The 23,123-nt window shown below is 46.0% G+C and overlaps 1 protein-coding gene across 1 annotated transcript in view; it reads left to right on the top strand.

The window, feature by feature from the left end:
- LOC137439145 (astrotactin-2) overlaps positions 1–23,123 on the top strand; it is a 1,262,948-nt gene that overhangs the window by 1,139,152 nt on the left and 100,673 nt on the right. Inside the window, exon 17 of the mRNA XM_068134866.2 lies at positions 11,511–11,773. Within this exon, the coding sequence (XP_067990967.2) occupies positions 11,511–11,773 (263 nt within the window). The remainder of the gene's footprint in view (positions 1–11,510; positions 11,774–23,123) is intronic.

The raw sequence follows: 23,123 nt of genomic DNA, 5'->3' as shown, positions 1-23,123 counted from the left end.
CATCATTTTCAAACTATATACAACAGTGCTGTCTGTTCGATGATATTTGTAAAAATTTTAATATATTCCTTCAATCCTATATGGCTGCCAAACCATGTGACCTATGATGTCATAAATTTAGTATTTCAATACAAATGGGTCATAGATCATGTGCATGCAATTTTGAGATTTTTAGGATAAGGAATTCGATTTAAACATTTTTGTTTGGTATACCACTTCACCTATGATGTCATCATTATCATGCTTTTGTTCCCCATTGGGAGTACTTGACAATGTACCAAGTTTCAAATTTTTCCATTCAGCGGTTTCTGAGAATTTGTTTTAAATTATTTGCTTTTAATCCAAGATGGCTGCCACATCACATGACCTATGACATCACAATTATCATAAAAACATTCTGCATGGGTGTCAGTCCTACCCTGAAAGTTTCGTCTCAATTGGACTCATGGTTGCTGAGAAAAACGAGGTTTAGTCCGTACTAACGGAAGGACGTACGGACAACCCGAAAAAATAATTCCTTCATCCGCGGAGGCATAAAAATTATAGTATCCGGATCTTCACCAAAATCGAAACAGTTCTTCCTTGTCACACACACAACCTCTCCACCAAATTTCGGCCACATCCGTCGACAACCTTTTGAGATATTCTACTCACAAACAGACAGACAGACATTGACATTGAAAGTTGAGACATTAAAAGTTGAGACATTGAAAGCTGAGACATTGAAAGTTGAGACATTGAAAGTTGAGACATTGAAAGTTGAGACATTGAAAGTTGGGACATTGAAAGTTGGGACATTGAGAGTTGAGACATTGAAAGTTGAGACATTGAAAGTTGAGACATTGAAAGTTGAGACATTGAAAGTTGAGACATTGAAAGTTGAGACATTGAAAGTTGAGACATTGAAAGTTGAGACATTGAAAGTTGAGACATTGAAAGTTGAGACATTGAAAGTTGAGACATTGAAAGTTGAGACATTGAAAGTTGAGACATTGAAAGTTGAGACATTGAAGTTGAGACATTGAAAGTTGAGACATTGAAAGTTGAGTCATTGAAAGTTGAGACATTGAAAGTTGGGACATTGAAAGTTGAGACATTGAAAGTTGAGACATTGAAAGTGGGGACATTGAAAGTGGGGACATTGAAAGTGGGGACATTGAAAGTTGAGACATTGAAAGTTGAGACATTGAAAGTTGGGACATTGACATTGAGAGTGACAGTGAAAACACAACTTCTGTCCACCTTCGGTGGTGGAGGTAATTCGCACGCACTGTAGAATTCCGCGTAATGTAAAATATGAATTCAAGTTCTCAGCCCCCACCCAACCCTGAGTTACCAACCCCTCCCCACCAATCCGAAGTCTTCAAACCCTCCCACCCTGACCCTGACTTCACATGCCCTCCACACTTCAAGTCATGAAAACACCTGCTCACCCAAACTCCTCAAACTCCTCGCAACCCCAAGACCTCAACCCCCCTCCCAATGCCTTAATTTCATTCGCCCAACTATCTGCCCCCCACCCCCAACTCTCTTTTCCTCCCTTCCTCGTCCTTCCCGTTCCTAACAATGTTCCTGGTCCCATTCGTTAAAAACAATGTTGAAGTAAATTTAAGAAACATTTAATTCACAATCTCGTGACATTTCGTCATTCCAAAGTTTCAGTCAGTGTTGGTACAGATTATATTGGAATGTGTGGGGTCAGACAACACTCGATAACAATGGAGTCGCCACCAACAGGGTGTGGGCCTGCACATGAATATGCCACAATTGCCACATACCCCCCCCCCCCCCCCCTCTGGCTACCAGCCTTGCCCACATCTCATCGCAATGGGGCTCACTCATGCTCCTGAAATGAATGCAGGGTTAGTCAAGCCTGAATGATGTGAAAATATGGAATGTTTCTGCTAGTCTATGTATATTTATGTGGACAAAATAGATTTATTTAGTTTATGTAGATTTATATAGTCTACATATATTTAGGTGGGCGAGACGGGGTGCAGAGGGGGAAGAGGTGGGGGTGGCATTGGGGATGGGTGGTTGGGGGGGGGGGTACTGTAGAGATTAATATGCTTGGGAGTGAACAGTCTTCATGGGGAGTTTGAGCCCTGTGAGTCAGGAGATGGGGGTAATGGGGGTGGGGTTGGGACAGGAGGTGGGAGAATATCTCAAAAGGTTGTGTAGTCATGGAGATTGTTAGGAATATCCTTTGACAACATTATGGGGGAGACCTGTGGAAATTCCTCGTAATGTAAAATATGACACAATTCCTTAATCCCTTTCTTCCTCAAGTCCTCAACCCCAAGTCATCAAGCCCCACTCCCGAACCCTAAGTCATCAAGCCCCACTCCCGAACCCCAAGTCATCAAGCCCCACTCCCGAACCCCAAGTCATCAAGCCCCACTCCCGAACCCCAAGTCATCAAGCCCCACTCCCGAACCCCAAGTCATCAAGCCCCACTCCCGAACCCCAAGTCATCAAGCCCCACTCCCGAACCTCAAGTCCTCAACCCTAAGTCATCAAGCCCCACTCCCGAACCCCAAGTCATCAAGCCCCACTCCCGAACCCCAAGTCATCAAGCCCCATTCCCAAACCCCAAGTCATCAAGCCCCACTCCCGAACCCCAAGTTATCAAGCCCCACTCCCGAACCCCAAGTCATAAAGCCCCACTCCCAAACCCCAAGTCATCAAGCCCCACTCCCGAACCCCAAGTCATCAAGCCCCTCTCCCGAACCCCAAGTCATCAAGCCGCACTCCCAAACCCCAAGTCATCAAGCCCCACTCCCAAACCCCAAGTCCTCAACCCTAAGTCATCAAGCCCCTCTCCCGAACCCCAAGTCATCAAGCCCCACTCCCAAACCCTAAGTCATCAATCCCCCCCCCCCTCCCCACCACAACTCCTCAACTCCTCCACACCCACCCACCCTCACAACAACTCAACATACCTCCACCCCACCAAAAGTCCAACCCCCCCCCCCCCTTTCCAAAGTCTAAACTTCTCTCTCCCAACTCTGTGCCATCTTTGCTCTCCCTCCCCTTCCTATACCCCAACCTCCTGTATACTCCTCATAAAAGGAAAATCGCATTCATACATCAGATATATAGACAGACAGACAGACAATACAAAATTGCATTACACAGACATTACACAAGGGCATTCTTCCAATAGACAGACTGTCAGACAGACAGATAGATAGACACAGACAGATAGATAGATAAGATAGAGAGACACACACACAGTCACATAGATAAATAGATAGATAGATAGAAGAATTCCTCATGTGGACAAAAAGGATCACAAGTCTGCACGGAACAAAATTAAATTCGATCGAGCAAACACGACTGGAAAGTGGCCTCAGAATCTGGTCTCACCTTTTTAATGACAAATACCTGTCTCTGATGTGCACCTTTATTTGCTCACCAAACATATCGTAGATTTTGAGAGTTAGACTTTTCTTGCTTTTCTCCCAAAATGTCTCTTCTTGAAATGTGACTCACTCTGATGTTTATACCCGATGAGTATCGACAGTACATGTGGAATCATTCGCCATAATGTTCGCTTGATATTGCATTGCTGATGTTATACATGGATATTGGATATTCCTTATTGTTGTCCATGTAAAAAACTGTTGTCCATGGAATGCTAAAAGAAAGGTAACGTTGTTTTTATACTTTGCACAATGAAGAAGCCAAATGCAACTGAACCAGATCTGATCTTTAAATGGGAAATAAGAATGACATCCGGCAACTCGTTCCTAATTCGAGGTGGCTTTGCCATGATTGGAACACGGGGGTGTTTTGCTGGTGAAGAAGGTAAATGAAAGGCGAACAAGACACAGACACGATCAAGTTTGATATGTCAGAAATTTGAGGTCACAGACTGTATTGTGACTGCAGATGGCGCCGCTGCATCAACGTACAAAACACACACAACAACAACTATTTCATGGCTTTTGAAACCTTCACGCACAAACTCCACTTCGCCCATTGTACTTAAAGCACATAACATACATGTTCTGACGAGCTTGTTGTTGTCGCTCATATTTTATGCTGCGATAAGTGTGATTTTTTTTCTTTTCTTGTTCATAAGTGTCATTGGCATGTTGATGGCATGGCATGGCATGTCAGTTGGCATGGCATGGCATGGCAGTTGATAAGTGTCATTGGCATGTGTTCTTAATGACTAATTTATCTTAGCTACCAAACATGGAGTGAGCTATCTGTGAGCTGTCTATCTGTGAGCAGGATATCTCAAAAAGTTATGGATTCGGACGACACGTCGTGGGCAGGTTGAGTTTGTAACAAGGATGAATTTATTCGATTTTGCTGAAGAACCGGATCTGATAATATTTTGAAGTAATTTTTCACCTTTGAGCAGTAACATGAAAAATGATATAATGCATATCTAAAAAAAGTTATGGTCGGATTCTGACGAAAATTCTTGGGCAGGTTCAGTTTGTAACAAGGATGAATTTATTCGATTTTGCTGAAGAACCGGATCTAATAATATTTTGAAGTAATTTTTCACCTTTGAGCAGTAACATGAAAAATGATATAATGCATATCTAAAAAAAGTTATGGTCGGATTCTGACGAAAATTCTTGGGCAGGTTCAGTTTGTAACAAGGATGAATTTATTCGATTTTGGTGAAGATCTGGATCTGAGAATATTTTCAAGTAATTTTAAACCTTTGAGCAATAACATCAAAAATGATATAATGCATGATATCTAAAAAAAGTTATGGTTGGATTCGGCGAAACTTCGTGGGCAGGTTGAGTTTGTAACAAGGATGAATTTATTCGATTTTGGTGAAGATCTGGATCTGATAATATTTTCAAGTAATTTTTCACCTTTGAGCAATAGCGTCAAAAATGATATAATGCATGATATCTCAAAAAGTTATGGTCGGATTCGGACGAAACTTCTTGGGCAGGTTGCGTTTGTAACAAGGATGAATTTATTCGATTTTAGTGAAGATCTGGATCTGATAATATTTTAAAGTAATTTTTCACCTTTGAGCAATAGCGTCAAAAATGATATAATGCATGATATCTCAAAAAGTTATGGTCGGATTCGGACGAAACTTCTTGGGCAGGTTGAGTTTGTAACAAGGATGAATTTATTCGATTTTGGTGAAGATCTGGATCTGATAATATTTTCAAGTAATTTTTCACCTTTGAGCAATAACATCAAAAATGATATAATGCATGATATCTAAAAAAGTTATGGTCGGATTCGGACGAAACTTCTTGGGCAGGTTGAGTTTGTAACAAGGATGAACTTATTCGATTTTGGTGAAGATCTGGATCTGATAATATTTTCAAGTAATTTTTCACCTTTGAGCAATAACATCAAAAATGATATAATGCATGATATCTCAAAAAGTTATGGTCGGATTCGGACGAAACTTCTTGGGCAGGTTGAGTTTGTAACAAGGATGAATTTATTCGATTTTGGTGAAGATCTGGATCTGATAATATTTTCAAGTAATTTTAAACCTTTGGGCAATAACATCAAAAACGATATAATGCATGATATCTAAAAAAAGTTATGGTTGGATTCGGCGAAACTTCGTGGGCAGGTTGAGTTTGTAACAAGGATGAATTTATTCGATTTTGGTGAAGTTCTGGATCTGAGAATATTTTAAAGTGATTTTTCACCTTTGAGCAATAACATCAAAAATGATATATTGCATGATATCTAAAAAAGTTATGGTCGGATTCAGTCGAAACTTCTTTGGCAGGTTGAGTTTGTAAAGACCGGCGAGTTTCCGTTTTTTCGAAGCTGTCAATGCTCTCCACGCTATCGAAGTTAAGTAATTGTTTCCATTTGTATTTTCGTCAAAACTTTATTTTATTGTGTTTCTCGAAGATTTTCTCGAAGAAGAAGAATCTCGAAGTTTCTAGGAAGATTCTCGGTGTTAATCTTTCATACCTGTATAAAATATCGTCGGTTAATTCTTGTCGTGTCTTTTGAGGCCTTGTACCGTGTCCGACCTTCAGGCTTTGTTTTTCTCTCAGCGGTCCATCTATTGTGCTCCAACTACTTTCGTTCTCTATTTTCCCCAGTCTTTTCACCCCATACGTCCTTGTTTAAAATCTCAACTCAAAAACAAAAAAAACAAAAAAATATTTCCTTCTTTATTCTTTTTCGTTTTTCTTATTCCAAGGATGAATTTATTCGATTTTGGTGAAGTTCTTGATCTGATAATCAAGTAATTTTTCACCTTTGAGCAATAACATAAAAAATGATATAATGCATGATATCTAAAAAAAGTTATGGTCGGATTCGGACGAAACTTCTTGGGCAGGTTGAGTTTCAAGGATGAATTTATTCGGATAACAAGGATGAATTTATTCGATTTTGGTGAAGATCTGGATCTGATACAAAAATGTAATTGATTCGTCACCACTGAGTGATGGTGCCAAAAACGATACACAGTATGGCATATCTCAAAAAGTTATGGATTCGGACGACACTTCGTGGGCAGGTTGAGTTTGTAACAAGGATGAATTTATTCGATTTTGGTGAAGTTCTGGATCTGATAATATTTTGAAGTAATTTTTCACCTTTGAGCAATAACATCAAAAATGATATAATGCATGATATCTTTAAAAAGTTCTGGTTGGATTCGGACAAAACTTCGTGGGCAGGTTGAGTTTGTAACAAGGATGAATTTATTCGATTTTGGTGAAGATCTGGATCTGAGAATATTTTAAAGTGATTTTTCACCTTTGAGCAATAACATCAAAAATGATATAATGCATGATATCTCAAAAAGTTATGGTCGGATTCGGACGAAACTTCGTGGGCATGTTGAGTTTGTAAAAAGGATGAATTTATTCGATTTTGGTGAAGATCTGGATCTGAGAATATTTTAAAGTGATTTTTCACCTTTGAGCAATAACATCAAAAATGATATAATGCATGATATCTCATAAGGTTATGGTCGGATTCGGACGAAACTTCTTCGGCAGGTTGAGTTTGTAACAAGGATGAATTTATTCGATTTTGGTGAAGATCTAGATCTGAGAATATTTCAAAGTGATTTTTCACCTTTGAGCAATAGCGTCAAAAAGGATATAATACATGATATCTCTTAAAGTTATGGTCGGATTCGGCCGAAACTTCTTGGGCAGGTTGAGTTTGTAACAAGGATGAATTTATTCGATTTTGGTGAAGTTCTGGATCTGAGAATATTTTGAAGTGATTTTTCACCTTTGAGCAATAACATCAAAAATGATATAATGCATGATATCTAAAAAATGTTATGGTCGGATTCTGACGAAACTTCTTGGGCAGGTTGAGTTTGTGACAGGTGCGAATTGATTCGGTTTTGTTCCAGATCTGGATGCGATAAAAAAAAATTTAAATTTCTTGCTGATTCTTCCAGGCCAAAACGATATATCGTGATAACTGGTGATATATCAAAAATATGTGGACGGGTTATGACAAAGCTTGGTGGATGAGTTGGTTCGGTGACAAGAACAAAGGATTCGATTTTGGTTCGGGTCCGGATCCAGATCTGGCCTGTCAGTGGATACAAAACGTAAAGCATGGTGGAGGCTGTTCTCGTTTTGAGTGTGATTATACACTCGTATTTATTTAGCACAGTTGAAATGACAGAAACTGTGGAACATCTACCAGTACACACCTAAACAGACACGGGATTTTGACACCGCAATTCCATTTGGCTGACAGACCTTACCTCTAATTCCAAGGAGGACGTTATAGCAGCTGAGCAGGCCTCAGGTAGTGTCGGAGATCCACTCCCATTGCCTAGATTGCAAACTTGGTGCCCAGCCAGAGATGATTTTGTCTCCCCAACATTGTAAATAATGCACCACGTGCGGCTGCTAATGGTGCCACTGGATTTGACTCCAGTCTCAAATGCAAGTGCCTAATAACTTTAGCACGCGTCATTGTCCCAGTGCACGTCATTGTCCCAGCACACGTCATTGTCTCAGCACACGTCATTGTCTCAGCACACGTCATTGTCCCAGCACGCGTCATTGTCCCCGCACGCGTCATTGTCCCAGCACGCGTCATTGTCCCCGCACGCGTCATTGTCTCAGCACGCGTCATTGTCCCAGCATGCGTCATTGTCCCAGTGCACGTCATTGTTCCAGCACACGTCATTGTCCCCGCACGCGTCATTGTCTCAGCACGCGTCATTGTCTCAGGACGCGTCATTGTCTCAGCACATGTCATTGTCCCAGCACACGTCATTGTCTCAGCACACGTCATTGTCTCAGCACACGTCATTGTCCCAGCACACGTCATTGTCCCAGCACACGTCATTATCCCAGCACACAGGTACATTGATAAATGCTCTTAAAGAGTCTGGTCTGAATACGCGGTGTGATAAACTTAATGCTGCCTTGTAGATGTCTCTGGCGTTACCTAAATTCCTGTACATAACTCTTTGGCTTGGATCTCCCTTGGCATGGTGTGCACATTATTGGGAGATTAAAATAATTCATCTTCCATTGTCTGCTGCGCTTTTTTGAGACACACATAATGCTCCTGGAACAGTTGCCCTCACATTACAATGTCTAAAGTTGCCCATTTATCTGAGGCAGTACCGGCTTTCTCACATTCAATTTCCTTCTTCATTTCCAAACGTTCCATCAGCGACTCAGCTCACACTCACGTTGTCCATCTATCGTATTCGGGGATACCTGGTGTTACCCAAGCTCAAACAGAATACTTCACTAATCTTGAGCGGTAAATGTGCGACGTACAGAAAAACACATTGAAAGGTCTTGGAATTTGATGGGGGTGATATATATATGTATATATATACACAAGTGGGGTATGCTTACACATTTACACATTGTGTAAGCAATAACAGACAATCCTTCGTACGTAGGTATATAATAAATACAAGTTTTATGATTATGGGCAAGCATTATCTCGATATCAAATTAGGTTTTTAATTTATTTATTTTACAGACGCATTTACGGTATTTATGTAAATTTTCATTGAGATTTTTATTTCACAGTTTACACTGTTTACACTTATACAAATTACAATTTTGAAATGCTAGACATTGATTAAGGGTTTTTTGGGGGGGTTTTTGGACACGTTTACGGGTTTTTACATAAATTTCCATTTACGGACTCTTTTTGTTTTTTTCCATTTACAGACATTATTGTCATATTTATTTCACAGTTTGCAGTTATAGAAATTACAATTTTCAAATGCTAGATATCGATTGAAGGTTTTTTTTTTCAGATGCCTTTGTGGTTTTTTACATAAAGTTTCATTTGCAGACATTATTGTCATGTTTATTTCAGAGCCTGGTGTTGGCTTAGCAGTTAGGGTGCCAGCTTGGGATCCTAGGATCCTGGGTTTGAATCCTGGTTGATCACTGATTTAATGCCAGGGGGGTTGACTCAGCCTGTTATCCTTCCGAGGTCGGAAAATTGACTACCAGTTCACTGGTAATTCCCTGTGTGTCGCGAGAGGCGACTAACAGGGTTGGCGGCAGGAAGAGCATCCGGCCATAAAACATTGCTTCAAAAAGGGGACCACGGTGCCCAAAAAAGGCCAATCCCTGCTCTGCGGGGAAAAATGGCCTCTAAAGGTGGTTCTTCTTTTATTGTCATGATTATTTCACAGTTTACAGTCATAAAATTTCAATTTTCAAACACTATAGATATTGTTACGTTTGTGGGGGTAAGCATGAAATACATTAGGAAAGTTCAGAATGTGCAGGTTTTAGTATGGACCGTGTGACGCGAAGAGGAAGAAACCCATCTCGATGTACATAAGCAAGGTAAATGTTCAGGTTAAGAGTTTGCATGTTGCCATAAAGAGTGTGGTTTTGTGCTAATTAATTATAGGGCTTATGGTTAAAATTCCCCTGTACGTGCTTGCCTCTGATTTTCCCCTAATGTTCTTATAAAACTCAGCCAGCCAGGCAATGGACTCATTCGCTCACAAAGCCGCCATTGCTGCCATTACAACAGCCATAAAAGCCCGACATAAACGCAGCACATTTGCCAATCGGCAACTAAACCCTGACGTCATCCGAACATTTCCAAACAGAGATTGGACTCCGCCCCCGCCGACTCGTAACGAGGAGGCCACACCCCGGCCTTCGTCATTGGTGGAGGCGCGATGGGATGATTGAGTAGCGCTCGGTGATTGGACAGAGTGTGACATCAGTGGTTGAACATTCGAGAGCTAGGAGAGCAAGAAGAAGCCGTCTTGTCATCTTGGTCTCTCTTTGTCCTGGCGTTCGTTGGAGGCGGTCATATTCTCTCTTTTTTGTGCTGGATTTCAAAGAGAACGGCTGTGTTTGCCTTTTGCTCTTGTACTGGTCCTGGCTTCGCGTAAAGGACGGTCGCTTCGCTCGCTCTTTTCCTTTGTCCTGGTCACACTAGAGAATGGCTGTGCTTCGAGCCGTGTCTGCTGGTGGAGCGAGTGCGGAGCTTTGGTGGAACGTGGAAAGATCGTGCAGACCAAGGGAGGCGCTCTTGCCTGCTTGACTCGCACCGGCTGCTGGCTGTGGGCGGGACTTCGTGCCAACGTGTGTTTTCCCACGCGGTGACTCGAGACCCGTTCGACGACCACCAGGCTTTCGAGGGCCATTTGGGGGCGCCAGGCTGAGGGCTGGCCAACACACCACATAAGCACATTTTCTATTTGTCTTCCCTTGTTGTGTCTCAGTGTCAGTATGGAGGGTCCCTCAGTTAGAATTTAGTTTTACCTCACCATATATACAGTATTTCGTTTTTATTATCCTTGCATTCATTTTCATTAAATCCCTTTATTTTTGCCATTTCATTCTTGTATTGTGAATTATGCTGTCTCATATTTGTATTTATGGGTCGAGTCATTAAACCCGTGTCGGCCATCCGAACAGGTGCTTCCCATGCGCGCAAAAAGATAACCCGCCAAGTTCTAAATACGCCTTGGAGTTAAAGCTCGTTTCGGTCATCCGTCACCCAGGGGTCTTAATCCCGGTGACACGACAATATCCATTGAGGTTTTTTTATGGATGTGTTTACGGTTACTTACATAAATTTTTATTTCTGGCCTTTTTATATATTTTTTCATTTATGGACATGATTGTCAGGTTTATTTCAGTTTACAGTTATATAAATTACAATTTTCAAATGCTAGATATTGATTGAGGTTTTCTTTTTTTACATGAATGTTCATTTCCGGACGTTTTCCGACAGTTCTGTGATTTTTCATGGTGTACCGTCTTTGATTGCCGTCGGCATGCCAAATTTTGGCTTTTTATGACACCCGGGAGGTACCGAACATTAATGTCAGTCAGTCAGTGGTTAGACAGAGTTTTATATATTAGATAATTATTTATGATTTTGAAGGTACTTGCTGCATTTCTTTAAGTTGTAGCTTACAGAGCAATAATGTCATTCATAATCCACAATGCAGAACCCCTTATAATCTGATTCAGAACTTATAATCAGCAGCAAATTCCGCGAACGCATTTATCTTGATGTTCATCTTTTTTTCTTATTCTTTGTTCATACAGTGACCTATGATCCCATGAGGCAGGCACGACAAGGCGGAGAGGAGAAGCTGCCCTCATTTGCAGCATTTGTCGCCAGCCTTTCTGAGGATAAGTCTGGGGCCCAAGCAGTTTCTATTGAATGCAATGACTTGGGCCAGTGTCCGACATCCTGCGACCAATGCTTGGAGACAGGGAAATCCGGACCAAACCCGACACCTGTTCTTCTGGAAATCCTCAAAGCAGTGCCAGTTTGTCATTTGCTGCAAGATAACTATACACAAGAGGTAATTCACTGTGCTTCATTGAATGACAAGGATTCCAGAAAGTAATGAAGTGGATCCAAATGAGTAATGCTGTGGTGTTTTGATGTAAAATAATAGAAGCATATCGATTCTAGTCATGTCAGTGCTGTGGCACAAGGTTCGTACTTTAAACAGAAATAAGAACATTGTGCTGCAGCACCTTATTCTCTTTTATGATCTAACTAGAAGAGCTTACCCATCGCTTTGATGACGGACCAATTAGACGTCATGTCTCTCGCTGCTAGAAGGGGGAGGGGAGGGAAGAGGAACAGAGGGAAGGGGAGGGGAGATAGGGAGAGGAAGGAGGAGGATGGGAGGGGGAAGGAAAGAAGGGGTGGATGGGGAGAGGGGAGGGAGAGGGGAGGGAGAGGAAGGAGGAGGATGGGAGGGGAACTGCATGGAGGAGGAAGGAGGGGGAGAGATATACTGCATATACATCTTTTGGGGAGGGGGGGGGGGGCTTTGACAGGCCCCACCATTTTGGGATGGGGAGAAGGGAAGTAGGACAAATTTACCTGTGCAAAGAGTGTTGAAACCTCAGTGTTTCCCAGTTAAATAAGGAAATTGTAAACACTCTGCTACCATCACCACTTGGCACTACATGGTACAGATTTATCGAGATAACTTATTCCTTCCCCCGGCCCCCACACCTCTGTGTGAGGCCGCAGCCACATAGCCTATGTTAACCCCCACACAAACTTGTATTTTTACCCCGAGTTTGGAATTTGTAACTTAAAAGATGTGCCCGTGCATGAGGAACAAAGGTAGACAGACAGCCACAGAGGGACAATGACATTTATATTTATATATATATCTAGTACATACACACACATAAATTGTCGTGTTATATATATATATATATTTATTTATATATATATATATACATATATATTGTTGCGGATATGGGATTTGCATCCATCCATATCCACTTGTAAATATTCCCCTATTTCCTCAATACTTCCCAACTATCCCCAATCCCCCATTCCCTAGTCCCATTTTCTGTAAACAACACTCTGTAGACCCGACCTCCCCCTATTTCCCCCATTAAATGTCGTGCCCAGGTTCACCGCATCTCATGTAAGACAACTATAGGACATCTTGCTAGTTATTCTTAGTCTATGTCAGTTAAGGACTCGTTTCCATTAATTCTGACCCTTCGTTGCACCAGAATGTGATTGTATGGCACCGTTAGGAAGTTTAGGACCTCCCAATACCTCCCCGCAGCTCTTCCTCACGGTTCAGCAACAACAACAACAGCAACGGCAGCGGCGGGTGCGGTGAGTGCGCGTCCTCACTCCGGTTTGGTTGGTAGGGGGTGTTGGGAGGGCACCAGGCCTCCCCAACGAGCCGCCATCGAACATGTGCTCGACGGGGTTACCAAATAGGGGCTCCCTGTCAGCTCCTCGTCAAGGGCGGAGCCCGGTAACCCCCGCACCCAATGGAAGCGGCGGACCGGCCCCAGTGGGGCGGAGCCAACCAGCCGAGGGCGTGTCACTCCCCGCTGAGCATGCGCAGGGAGAGGGAGTGACGTCAGATGCGCGCTGAGCTTGGAGCAAGCAAGACGTACCCTCCGAGCGCTGTGAGGCCTCCCCGCATCTTCTGGACTGGACCGTGCTTTATCCTGTCCCCGAGCCAAGGTGCACCTTGTGCCATCGAACTACCTGTCCCTCCCTGCCATCAATCCCTGTGTAAGTCAGCCTTGTTCCGTTTGTCTGTGGTCTGTCTGGGATAGATAAGATTGTATTTAAGTGCCCATCTCTTCTGTGTCTTTTACCTCACTCTGCCGTGTAATCTACCCCCTTTTCTCCACCACTGTAATTATACCCTCCTCCGGAGGTCTTGAGAACTGTACCCCTTGCGTCGTTTCCTCTTTCCCAGTCGTCGCGTCCTTTCCATCATTGATTTGGCATAGCGCGATTTGGTCAACGTCTGGGTGGAATCGGGGTCTAGTCGGGGAATAACTGTTCGGTCGCGGCAATACCACCGCTCGGTAAATAACATCTAAACCGCGTCCGTAACAATTGGTGTCAGGAGTGGGATATGGACCCGAAGCGCGCTTAACGCGCTCAAAATTATAAGTCACGGAAATTTGATTTTGTTTTACAAAAAAAACCCGAATTTTGAAAGTCGCGCTATGGGAGATCTAGATGGCTGGGTTCCGGTAGAGGAGAGTGAAGCAGGGTCGATCCAGGACCAAATTGAGGGACATGAGAGCGAAGCAGTGAGGGCGGCAGGTTCGCAAAATGGCGTCCTCGCGCACGAGGTTACGGGCGCGCAAAATGGCACCTCGCAGATGGCTACGGCGACCGCGCCCGCGACCGTAGCAGCGCCGCTGGTGGATTTGAACCTTTTTTTAATACAAATGAAGGCCCTTATGGCCCAGAATAGCGAACAATTGGAACAAAGAATGGGCACGCAATTAAGGGAGGACATGGGGGCCAATAGCCAACGGTTAGAACAAAGAATGGGGTCCAATAGCGAGAAATTGAGGGAGGACATGGGGGCCAATAGCCAACGGTTAGAACAAAGGATGGGGTCCAATAGCGAGAAATTGAGGGAGGACATGGGGGCCCAGATCGGAGGGTTAGGGAGTAGAATAGAGGGATTAGACAATAGATTAGGGGAAATACAGGAGGGGTTAACGGGGGTAGAAAACAGAATGGCCGCTCAAGAGAATCAAATGGAAGGGATGAAAAAGGGGTTAGAGGGGTTAGAAAACAGTATGGAAGGCAAATTGAGGGACATGAGGGACCAAGCGGAAAGGGAAGTTAAAAAAATGGGGCAGCAGATAGAGGGGGTCAGAATGGGGGTAGAAACTAAATTGGATGCTCACAGGGAGGAAATGGAGCAGATGAGGGTGGCATCTGGGCAGGAGATGCAAGTGATGGGAGAGGAGATCAGAAGAGGTGTGAGTGAGGAGGTCGGAGGAGTGCGCGAGGAGGTGAGGCACTGTGAGGAGCGCATGGAGAAGGAGGTGAGAAAGGGGACTGTAAAATTGCAAGGTGGTATAGAGGAGTTGACGCTGGGAGTAGAACAACTGACAGTGGGACAAAAGGAGTTGGGGGATCAGGTAAAGAAGAACACAGCGGTAATAGAGGGTTTAAAATCGACACAGAAGGAGATGAAAAAGGACGTAGGGGTAATTAAAAAAGAGTGTCAGACGGTACGTGAGGGACTGACAACGAGGTTGGACGAGGTGACACAGGTAATGGAGACGAAGGACCGGCAGGTGAGGACGCACATAGAAACGGTCAAGGTGGCCTTAGAGGACGAGCTTGAGGAGACGCACCGGGAAATAAAAGAGGTGAAGCAGAAATTAGAAGAAGTGGAAGAAGGGGTAAGCGAAATTAAGAAGCGACGGGGAGGGGATAAGAAAGAGATCAAAGAGGAAGTGAAAGAATTGGTCCAAAGTCTGTGTTCGGATCGTGATGATGTGCTCATTAACCGGATGAGGGATTCGCAGGTGATGGAGGAGAAGCGAAGAGAAAGAGGACCCGGTGTAAGTGGTGACCAATATGGTCGTGCGTATGATGCGCCAGGTGATTTAATGAGCTTGGGGGTCGAGATGGACCCGGGTGTTCGTGAGAGGCCGTTGGTGAAGTGTGCGACAAGTCTGGTGTGCGAAAAAGGAGGTGTGCGAGAAAGTCCGACTCTGGGGTGTGTGAGGAAAAAGTGCGTGCCAAGGAGTGAGGGTGCTGTCGAGAGTGAGTCGGTCGTAGCACGTGTGCGAGGGAGCACATGGAAGCGCGTAGTGAGGAGTGTTACGGAGGGTGTAAAGGGAGAATGCACGCCTGTGGTGAGTGTTACAGAGGATGTAACGGGAGAGGGTGCGCGAGAAAGATGTGTGACCGACAGGTGCATGGGGAAAGAGTGCGCTGTCAAAAGTAAGGAAGAGTGTACACCTGTGGTGAGTGTTACGGAGGAAGTAACGAAAGAGTGTGCGCAAGAGGGTGCGCAAGAAAGGTGTGTAACGGACAGGTGCATGAGGAAAGAGTGCGCTGTCGAGAGTAAGGGTGAGTGCGCTGTCAAGAGTGGAGGTGAGAGTAGTAAGAGTGACACGGAGCGTGAGTTGGTTGTGACAGGTGAGAAAGGAAGCACACCTGGAATGGTAGAGCGTGTGTGGGAATGCACGCTGGAATTGGTAGTGAGGCACGTGGTTGGGTGTGCGAGTGAGAGCACACCTGTGATCGTCACAGAGGAGGTGACCGAGGAGGGGGCGCGAAGAGGTGTGTTGGTGAGGTGTGCGAGCGACGAATGTGTGCCAAGGTGTTCGGTGGTCAGGTGTGTGACCAAGTCTGTGAGTGGAATGAGTGTACCTGGGTGTGTAAGAGAAGGTGCAATGACCAAGAGCAGGGAAACGGCTGGATGTATGAGCAAGAAAGGGGTAGCGTATGCGTGTAAGCATGCAGGTGAGGCATCGACGGTTAGCGGTTAGAGCGACTTATAGCAGAATCGGGCCCTCGGTGCGTGCCGGGCTTCGCGTGCCGCGAGAACCAGCGGGGATCCGAGCCACGGCGGGTTCGAAAGGACCGCCGTACGCGATCCACGCTGGGCCTCGCTTTGAACGGCCGCGTCCGTGCTCCACTAGGCGGAGCGGGCAGCCCGATAGGAAGGGTCGTCATGGCGACCACTTTTTGTTGAGGCATTCCGGCAGGTCGAGATCGGGCCATGGGATGGCTCCGTGCCGAGATGGTGCGTGGGACCTCGGCCCGGGTAAAGCTCCTTCCCTGCACCGAATGCGGGACGTATCCAGCCGCTGGCACCAAACAACCCGCATTCATGGCTTGGCTGTACGAAGCCGAGCTTTAGAAGTGAATTGGCGCACCGAGAGGCATTAGTAAGTAGACTGTAATGACGAGGATAGTGTTTTGGCCCCGAAATTAGAAAAACAAAATTTGATGATTGGCAAAGAATTGGCAGTAATGATTGGCAGATGATGGGTAGTGATTGGCAAATTTTTGATTTGTTGAAATTTGATGTGCAAAATTGGTAGTGGGAGATGCCCGATGTGGTGGGATGGCAACTCTGTCATCCCTCACAAACTGGGGGCAGATGCGCTATAGATTATGGGGTTGATGGCAGTGAAAACTAGCCCGGGTGGGTTAGGATATTGTGTGTAGGGATCTAGCGAAGATGACATTAGGTGACGTTAAGATTAGTTAGTGACAATGATACCTGTAGTGGGGACGCAGGTAGATTAGAGTGGATGATAATGACGAGGGAGCGCAATCGTTTCAAGGGACGACTGGGAAGCGCAAGTTTCAGAGGGGAGTAGTTAGATGAGATGATGCTGTGTGAGAACTGGACAGGTGTGGGGAGCAGTGTATGAGTAGTGAGTGTTGTGGATCAGCGCGAATGCGCTTGGGGGAGAGAAGGGTGCAGGCGGCACCAAGTATGAGAGCACAGGTGTGCAAGTACAGGTGTGTGGAATATATGGAGCAGAGAATGAGTGGTGTGGAGAGAGTTGGAGTAAGTGGTACGGAGTGGTGTGCATGGTGCGAAGGTGTGGATGGGGGAAGAGTGGACCCCTTTTCACGAGTACCCGGGGAGGGTAGTTTAAAGAATAGTTAGAAGGTATAGGTAAATTGTGGTTGGATATTGGCATTTGTGGTGCGGTTGCAGAATGGTATTGTGGATGGGTGCATTGGTGTGGTGAAATTGGCTGGTCGTGTGGCCTGTTAGTATGAGTGTGAATGGTTGGGCACTCCGCCACTGTTAGATGTCGGCCAGGTGAGGCCGCAGGTGGGCTCTGGGAGCCGTTAGTGTCAGTGGGTGCCTGAGGATCCCGGGTGTGGATCGGGCAGCCCGTGCCAGAGAGGGCACTGAGGGGGTGAGAGTGCGAGAGGGCCTTCCCCAGTTAGTTAGGTTAGGGTGAGGAGCAGGTGAGCTCGGTAGGCAACAACAGTGGTGGAGGTGTGCAGGGGGGCGGACCAGCTGGGAGCGTCACACGACCCAGCCACCGAAATTGTGCGGGGGCACCGAGTGTTGAATCGGGGAGTGAGACCCAAATTGATGGTGTGCACCACAGATGGTCAATGGGATTTTGGTTCTTCGAACCACATAGAGTAATGAGGGCCAATGGTTTGGCAGGAGAAAGACCCCGGGTAATGTAAAGTTGTTAAAGTCATTTAGGAAATAGTTAGGATTGATGAACCTGTCGCACCATACGCAGCCACTTACCTGAGGTGATGATGATGACTCCACACCTGTGTTTTCTTTGTTTTGTGTTGCAGGAAATGAGAATTGCTGTTTGGATTTGTGAGACGCATCACGACGTGGATAAGACATTGGGGTGATTCCATCTCTCCCTCCTTAGGAGGGACTGATGATGAGTTGGAGATGGCATATTTTGATGAGAGTTGGAAATGGCAAATTTGATTGGTTAGGAGGGAGAGAAGACGAATTTGGTTTATGGGAGGAACGGGGAAGACAGTAGGGACGTTTGTTGATGTGTAAAGTAGATGTTTATGGGTAGTGTTGTGTTTTGTGGATACAGTAAGGGGTAAGGGAGGGGCAATGTAGGTTACCTGGTGGGGGGGGGGGGGGCGTACGGTAGGAACGTACCTGTCTCACCTGGTTCCCATGTGCCCCCAGTGTGCATTACCTTGTATTGCGTGCACTTTTGCGCCATTACCACCTTACTCACTTGTCTTCTTTTGTCTCCCACCTCCGAGGATCTGGCTTTGGGGCAGAGAGAGAGGAGAGAGAGGTGCTGGCTCCGCAGTTGTGGGCCTGTACTTCCGCTGCTTGCTGCCTGGATCGATACACCATATGGACCGCAATTTTTGTGGCCGCCCACAATGGACCGCAGTTCTTTTGCGGTCAAGCATCACCCGTGGATGGACCTCTGGGTCAACGTGGCACCTATGCCATACAGGTGAACCACTTTTAGTTGGCCCCCCTGACGGCCACAATTCAGAAATGGACGCGGTTGGCGCCTTTCCTTATTTCTAAAGAAGCCAGAAGGCCAAGTGCACTCCATGAAGGCAAGACCAGCGGCAGAACATCGGCCGGCTGCGACACCACCGGTGACCATGGACACTTAATTGTACATTTTTATGAACACTTTATTGGTGCACCGGATGGTGCTGACTGTGCGTAATGGGGTGGTGCTTTTGATGCTTGGACGGGGTGCTCTGCACATTATTAAAGGCCGTAGGGCCACAGGGCACTTGTGGGTTGGTGTATCGATGCTGGCATGCGTGCTCTCCCTATGCATAACATCTGCATGTGTTTCTCAAAGAACAGGTCCTGGATCGTAGTGTAAATATCAGTGTAGTCTTGTATAAATGATGCTCCCTACCGGCTGTATGTTTAGTTTGAGGATGCTTTCCGCGATTCGGTTATCCTGTGGGTGTGTTTCTGTTAGGAGAAGGGTGCAACGTCGCAGGGGGACATATTTACTCATTTGTGAACATCTGTAAAACTGTCGCACTCAGGGTTGAGTTAATAGTAGAGGGAACTACATCTGAGTGCCACACTAAAGTAGGTAAAAATGTATCGGGTCAGGACGCCCCGAGGTAGAGAAGGGTGCAATGTTGCGGATATGGGATTTGCATCCATCCATATCCGCTTGTAAATATTCCCCTATTTCCTCAATACTTCCCAACTATCCCCAATCCCCCATTCCCTAGTCCCATTTTCTGTAAACAACACTCTGTAGACCCGACCTCCCCCTATTTCCCCCATTAAATGTCGTGCCCAGGTTCACCGCATCTCATGTAAGACAACTATAGGACATCTTGCTAGTTATTCTTAGTCTATGTCAGTTAAGGACTCGTTTCCATTAATTCTGACCCTTCGTTGCACCAGAATGTGATTGTATGGCACCGTTAGGAAGTTTAGGACCTCCCAATACCTCCCCGCAGCTCTTCCTCACGGTTCAGCAACAACAACAACAACAACAACAGCAGCGGCGGGCGCGGTGAGTGCGCGTCCTCACTCCGGTTTGGTTGGTAGGGGGTGTTGGGAGGGCACCAGGCCTCCCCAACGAGCCGCCATCGAACATGTGCTCGACGGGGTTACCAAATAGGGGCTCCCTGTCAGCTCCTCGTCAAGGGCGGAGCCCGGTAACCCCCGCACCCAATGGAAGCGGCGGACCGGCCCCAGTGGGGCAGAGCCAACCAGCCGAGGGCGTGTCACTCCCCGCTGAGCATGCGCAGGGAGAGGGAGGTGACGTCAGATGCGCGCTGAGCTTGGAGCAAGCAAGACATACCCTCCAAGCGCTGTGAGGCCTCCCCGCATCTTCTGGACTGGACTGTGCTTTATCCTGTCCCCGAGCCAAGGTGCACCTTGTGCCATCGAACTACCTGTCCCTCCCTGCCATCAATCCCTGTGTAAGTCAGCCTTGTTCCGTTTGTCTGTGGTCTGTCTGGGATAGATAAGATTGTATTTAAGTGCCCATCTCTTCTGTGTCTTTTACCTCACTCTGCCATGTAATCTACCCCCTTTTCTCCACCACTGTAATTATACCCTCCTCCGGAGGTCTTGAGAACTGTACCCCTTGCGTCGTTTCCTCTTTCCCAGTCGTCGCGTCCTATCCATCATTGATTTGGCATAGCGCGATTTGGTCAACGTCTGGGTGGAATCGGGGTCTAGTCGGGGAATAAATGTTCGGTCGCGGCAATACCACCGCTCGGTAAATAACATCTAAACCGCGTCCGTAACAATATATATATATATATATATATATATATATATATATATATATATATATATATATATATATATATATATATATATATATATATATATTGTTGCGAATATGGAATTTGGCCTCCATATCCGCTTGTAAATATTCCCCTATTTCCCCAATACTCCCCAACTATCCCCAATCCCCCATTCCCTAGTCCCATTGTCTGTAAACAACAATCAGTAGAGCCGACCTTCCCCTTCTTCCCCCGTTAAATGTCGTGCCCAGGTCCACCGCATCTCACGTAGACAACTTTCGGACATCTTGCTAGTTATTCTTAGTCTATGTCAGTTAAGGACTCCTTTCCATTAATTCTGACTCTTCGTTGCACCAGAATGTGATTATATGGCACCAGTAGTGAGTTTAGGACCTTTCCCATACCTCCTTCCATCTTCTTCCCCAAACAACAACAACAACAACAACTACAGCTACAACAACAACTACAACCACGGCGCGCGGGGGGAGTGTGCGTCCTCCCACCAGCTCGGTTAGCCGCCATGACCATGCGCTCCACGGGGTTACCACGAAGGGGCTGGCTGTCAGCTCCTCATCAAGGGCGGCCCCCGGTAAACCCCCCGCACGCACCCAATGAGAAGCAACGTGCCGATTCCACGAGGCGGAGCTAACGAGCCGAGGGCGTGTCACTCCCCGCCGGATATACGAAGCGACTCACCGGATGTGAGGTCAGATGCGCCCCCAGCTTGAAGAAGAGCAAGTCACTACCTCCGAGCGCTGCGACCTCCCTGCATGCTGCATCTCTGGACCGGACCGAGTCGATTCTGTCCCTGAGCCCAGGTGCACCTGGAGCCATCGATCCTGCCTTTCCTAGCCATCAATCCCCGTGTGAGTCAGCCTTTTGTCCCGTTTATCTGTCGTCTGTTGGGGTTAAGATAAGATTGTGTCTAAGTGCTTGTCTTTCTATGCTGTACCTCTCGTCCCTGTAATCTGACCTTCCGAACGAATATAATCTCCTCCGGAGGTCTTGAGAACCGTATCCATGGTGTCGTGTCATTTTAATCCCAGCCGTGTGTCTTTTCCTTCATTGACCTAGCGTAGCGCGATTAGTCAACGTTCGGGTATAATCAGGTAACTTGTGCAGACGTGGTCATACCAAACCGCTCGGTAAATAACATCTAAGCCACGTCTGTAACAATTGGTGTCGAGGAGTGGAATTCGGACCCGGGACTAAATTTATTAGGCCCAAATTTGTAACAATTAGAATCGATTCGGAGCGCGTTTCCCGCGCGAAATTATAACGGCGAAATTTGATTTTGTTATACGAAAATAAAAACCCGAATTTTGAAAGTCGCGCTATGGCGGATCAAGACAGCTGGGGTCCGGTAGGGGAGAGTGAGGCAGGGTCGGTCCAGGACCAAATTGAGGGACATGAGGGACAGGAGGAGAGCGAAGCAGCGAGGGTAGCAAACGCACAAAATGGCGCCTCGCTGGTCACCGCGACCGCGACCGTGGCAGCGCCACCGGTGGATTTGAACTTGTTTTTAATACAAATGAAGGCCCTTATGGCCCAGAATAGTGAGCAAATGAGGGCTCAGAGTGAGCAATTGGGGGTAATGGGAAACGAAATGGGGGTAATGAGGGACGAAGCGAGGGGTACCAGTGAGGGATTAGACAATAATTTTAAGGGATTAGACAATAATTTTAAAGGATTAGACAATAATTTTAAGGGATTAGACATGAAATTTGGGAAACTAGACGATAGATTAGGGGAAATACAGGAGGGGTTAACGGGGGTAGAAAACAGAATGGCCGCTCAAGAGAATCAAATGGAAGGGATGCAAAAGGGGTTAGAGGCGGTAGAAAATAGAATGGCTGCCCAGGAGAATCAGATAGAGGGAGTGAGAAATGGGTTAATAGGGTTAGAAAACAGTATGGAAGGCAAATTGAGGGACATGAGGGACCAAGCGGAAAGGGAAGTTAAACAAATGGAGCAGCAGATAGAGGGGGTCAGAATGGGGGTAGAAACCAAACTGGATGCTCACAGGGAGGAAATGGAGCAGATGAGGGTGGCATCTGGGCAGGAGATGCAAGTGATGGGAGAGGAGATCAGAAGAGGTGTGAGTGAGGAGGTCGGAGGCGTGCGCGAGGAGGTGAGGCACTGTAAGGAGCACATGGAGAAGGAGGTGAGAAAGGGGACTGTAAAGTTACAAGGGGGCATAGAGGACCTGACGCAGGAGGTGGAGCAGCTGACGGTGGGACAAACGGAGTTAGTGGAGCAGGTTCAAAGGAACACTGCGGTATTAGGAGGTTTAAAAGCGACACAAAACGACATAAAAAACGACTTGATAGCGACAAAGAGGGAATGTCAGATGGTACGTGAGGGACTGACAACGAGGTTGGACGAGGTGATAGAGGTAATGGAGACGAAGGACCGGCAGGTGAGGACGCACCTGGAAACGGTCAAGGTAGCCTTAGAGGATGAGCTTGAGGAGACGTACCGGGGAATAAAGGAGGTGAAGCAGAAATTAGAGGAAGTGGAAGAAGGGGTGAGCGAAATTAAGAAGCGACGGAGAGGGGATAAAAAGGAGATAAAGGAGGAAGTAAAAGAATTGGTCCAAAGTCTGTGTTTGGATCGTGATGATGTGCTCATTAACCGGATGAGGGATTCGCAGGTGATGGAGG

The sequence above is a fragment of the Myxine glutinosa genome, chromosome 13 (assembly GCF_964187855.1).
Source record: "Myxine glutinosa chromosome 13, kmMyxGlut1.1, whole genome shotgun sequence".
Lineage (NCBI taxonomy): Eukaryota > Metazoa > Chordata > Myxini > Myxiniformes > Myxinidae > Myxine > Myxine glutinosa.
Note: the sequence above shows the minus strand (reverse complement) of the source record. Positions and strands in the feature narration are given on the sequence as shown.